The sequence below is a fragment of the Mangifera indica genome, chromosome 19 (genome assembly GCF_011075055.1).
Source record: "Mangifera indica cultivar Alphonso chromosome 19, CATAS_Mindica_2.1, whole genome shotgun sequence".
NCBI classification, from domain to species: domain Eukaryota; kingdom Viridiplantae; phylum Streptophyta; class Magnoliopsida; order Sapindales; family Anacardiaceae; genus Mangifera; species Mangifera indica.
In genome coordinates this window covers 7,150,156-7,154,282 of record NC_058155.1, presented here as the reverse complement: position 1 = coordinate 7,154,282, position 4,127 = coordinate 7,150,156, and the positions used below count along the sequence as shown (strand labels likewise).

At 35.0% G+C, this 4,127-nt stretch overlaps 1 protein-coding gene across 1 annotated transcript; it reads right to left on the bottom strand.

The window, feature by feature from the left end:
* Positions 1-1,737: 1,737 nt before the first annotated feature.
* Positions 1,738-3,396, bottom strand: LOC123202871 (putative UPF0481 protein At3g02645). The gene has a single exon (XM_044619023.1). It carries the CDS (start codon positions 3,394-3,396, stop codon positions 1,738-1,740), a length of 1,659 nt encoding a protein of 552 aa, XP_044474958.1.
* Between the last annotated feature and the right edge of the window lie 731 nt (positions 3,397-4,127).

The following is a 4,127-nucleotide window of genomic DNA, read 5'->3' as shown; positions in this document are numbered from 1 at the left end:
ATTATAGTAGAGGAACATCACGATAAATTTTGTTATCATATATTGTGGTTTCCTCGATAGGTCATTTATTAAATATTTGTATACTCATACGCTCCTCAGGTTTTATATACACAATATTTGACATTTATTTAAACAACTTTCATACAACATAACATTGAAGTAAAGTAATCAAATATTATCAAACTAGAATCTTTAAACGAAGCCTGTAGTAGATCAACAAGCTACTATAATGTCCTTCATTTAAAGTTTATCTACACTGACTATATTTGACATCCATTTTAATGCATATTATTTAACACCACAATATTCATGCAAAATAGTCAAATATAGCAAACCAAAAATCTTAAATAGAATATGCAGTTGCTTGTCGAAATATGGATTTAGCAGGTTACCATAGGGTTCATGTAGGGTTTAAACGAACCATGTTTGAAATTGTTTTTTAATATGGGTTAACCAATATCACAACATTCAAACAACAAAACACTCAATTACATAATAATATACATAAAATATGTACTTATTTGTATATTCAAAAGTTGATATATATAATTTTATTGTTTATTTGAAGATGCTCACAACAACGCTAGTTTTGTCAACGTTACTCTCGAACTCTTCTTCAAGGCTTCGAATTATGCTTATAACCCAATCCTGATGTTGTGGGAATTTTCACAGACTCTGCACTGAAGCCATCACAGTTGAATCAATTTAGTTTTCTTCCATTAATAATTTATTTTTTTCATACTGCAAGGATTTCTTCCTCACTTGAAAGTTGAGGAAGAAGAGAGAAGAAATTGTAGAGAAAAAGAGAGAATTTCTATATAGGTCATTTCAAGAGGAGTATTTTGGGAAAATAGATTACTTTTGTGATATATTTGTTTAAGTTTTGAAATGAGTGACATATATGTATACACACATTAAAATAAGGCTAAAAATTTCAATTTTCCAATAAAAAATTTTCCAACTTGAATGATAGCTAACAACTATTCTCATTCCTGATTTGTCCGTCATTTGAAATCCGGTTGTATGACTTCGTTCTCTCTCAAGTTCATCATCTTCAGGTCATTCGTCGTTTGATATTGAACAAAATCCAAGAATAAAGAGCATCAATTTCATTTAAGATATAATAATTTCTAACGACATCAAACAATTGACAAAGAAAGAAAGATAAAACCAAACGATTTAATTTACTCTTAACGAGTGAAACCAAACTCAAACGTCTACAACAAAAGATGAACGAATTGGGAGTGAGAGGGAGAGTAGTTGGGCTAAAGACAGTGCTTGAAAAAATAAGAAATTAAACTTTAAGACAAAAAAATAATTTTTCAAAACTAGAAAATTTGAGACTAAAGAAAAATATTACATTTTTATATTAAGAGAAAAAAATAAAATAAAATTTTAATTTTTTTATATGATGTAATTTATTTTTAACCTTAATAAATAATTATATGGAAGGATAATTATTTAATTCCTAAAACTCAAAAAGCAGAAGTTTAGATTTAGACCCAACCTTGGATAGGAATAAGTCTTTTAGCCTTTAATTATTATCATTGCATAAATGAAAACCACGTCCATGCATGCAACATTAATTACGGGCAACATTTTAATATTAATTACATAACAAGATAAACATAAATAATAAAGAAAAGCATTTACGGGCACTCACATTAATTACGGGCACTTACAATTAAATTATTTAAAAATGTTGATAAAATAAACGCTTTATCATGTCACGTGTGGTCAGAAATGATTAAACCATTTGGAACAGCTATAAACCGAACAAAAAGCCTCCACAGCTGACAGCAATATCAGAAGATTAGCTCCGAGAAAAGTAAACGCTGGCCATGAATTAAACACGTATTTCTTCATCAACATTATCATCTTCACTTTCCACAGACCTGAATAATATTTTTTTATACTGTCGATCGCCTTATCAATAACAGGAACCTTGGTCATCTTAACGCTCAAAGTCATTCCATTCCAAAGGTTCGCTACCTCTTCATCGCTCTTCAGTCGATTCAATATTATCCCCGCCTCCCTCAATCTCTTCACATCCTCCGCTGTATCAACTAGTCCGTTCATCAGCTCAACGTAACGCGTAAATATCATTGTTTCTGGTGCAACTGATGCCTCGTATGCTACCACATTCCTTAAAACGACGTCGGAATTATCGTCCAAATCCACAACAGGAAGATAGAATTTGCCATTATTTTTGTCGAACTTGATGCTGTCTAACCCGCCTTCTGATGGAGAAAACCTGACGCCGATTTTTGAGAGTTCTGTGACACTCGGAATTTCGATTTCTTCGATCGATGGAGTTTCGTTTTTGATGCTGGAAACATTTTCGGCTTCTTCGTTGGCGTCTTGTGTTGATTCCATGAATGCTTCAATGGCTTTCGTTTTGTCATGAAACAACTTTTTCAATATGGCACAGATTACGTCAAACAATTTTGACTTGCAAATTCGTCCTAGCAAGTTGATAATGGATGAATAAATAAAAAACATAAAGGCTAATATTGCCTTAAAACATTTGATTAAGCAGCTCTTTTGTTTGTGAAGATCATCATAATTTTCACCTTTTCCCTTCTGGTGACCAATTTCTTCAATTCCGGCTCCAGTTTGAACTACGTCCGGCGTAACGGCGATGTAGAGAAGCTCCAGAAGGTGAGATTGGCTCAAACATTCGTCTCTGAGACGTTGGTTATCTCTGATTTTCAACGGAGACAAATCTTTACAAAACCCCATCAACATCATGACAAATTCTTCGTCAGAATCCCTCTCATCACTTTCATGTTTGTAAAACACATGCACCTTTTTAATCAAAAAGAGAGGAATCTGGTTCTCCATCATAATAATATCTCTAAGTATTGCTTGGTGCGCCGATTTTCTTCGAGTGTAATCGATTAAATGAGTCGTCAAAGATGACACTCGAGTGACCTGCGGACCTCCTCCTTTTCTGCGTGCATACGGTTGAAGATACTCCAATAAAAAGGCGGCGTCGATTGCCAACATCCATGACAGTGTTCGGCGGTCAAAATCCAAGAACCTGTGAAAACAAGCACGGATTATGGTGTCTTGTTCGGCGAATTGGTTCACCAAATCGTGGAACTTGGCGCAGGCGCTCTGGAGTTTTCCCTGCGTTCTTTTCACGGATATGAGCTTGTAACGCTCCATCTCGAAGAGCTCTAAGCGGCCGTGATGGTAAGGACCGATGGCAACCATGTGGGGAACGTAGGCTTCCGGTTTGGACAAAAGAAGGGTTTTTGGCACGTTGAAGATGCTCACAGCAACGCTAGTTTCGTCAACGTTACTCTCGAACTCTTCTTCAAGGCTTCGAATTATGTCTATAACCCAATCCTTATGTTGTGGGAATTTTCGCGGACTCTGCACTGAAGCCATCACAGTTGAATCAATTTAGTACGAACTCCAAGTATGTCTAGTTCTTGGATGCACAACAACTGCCACTCAAGTGTTCCCTTTATAATTAATGTGCAGGAGATAAGGGATGGAATAATGGTAAAAATTTGCGGCTCACAATTTTTTACACATGTAAGTTGTGGACGCACTGTCTCTATCATAAATCAAGACAGACTCTTCACACGATAAGTGTCATTCCATGACAGAAAATTCAATTTCTCTTCAATGCAAAACCAAATGTCACCCCATGGGTAGCTTGGTGGAATCCCTAAAAGGGTTCAGATTTGAAATTCGTTAGTGTTAGGTCAAGATAAAACTCTTGATATATCATTAGAGTTTTAGTTATTTGGTGAAGTTAATCGTTTCGGAAAAAAAAAGACCGATTCAGACGATATCCCCCGTTATAAAAAAATAAAATGTTGTTGTCCCATCGGATGCTGTATATAACGGATAGGAATAGCAATTTTTTCCTTGCGGGGTTTGTATATTCATTGCAGAATTGAAGAATATTGACTATAGATCATGTAAATTTTTGTTTTTTTCGGGAAAGCGTGTAAACACAATTTGGGGCACATTTTTCACATGCATTCAGAATTTACGCTATCAATGGTCAAGAAATGTTTTCAAAGATGACAAGGAAGGCAAAACGTAAGTGACCTTAGAGAACACTCTTTTTTTCTTCTTTTTCCTGGAAGAATCATGAATTCTGGATG

Excerpts from the sequence above, each read along its gene's own strand:
- LOC123202871 (XM_044619023.1), bottom strand. The coding sequence starts at position 3,396 with ATGGCTTCAGTGCAGAGTCCGCGAAAATTCCCACAACATAAGGATTGG.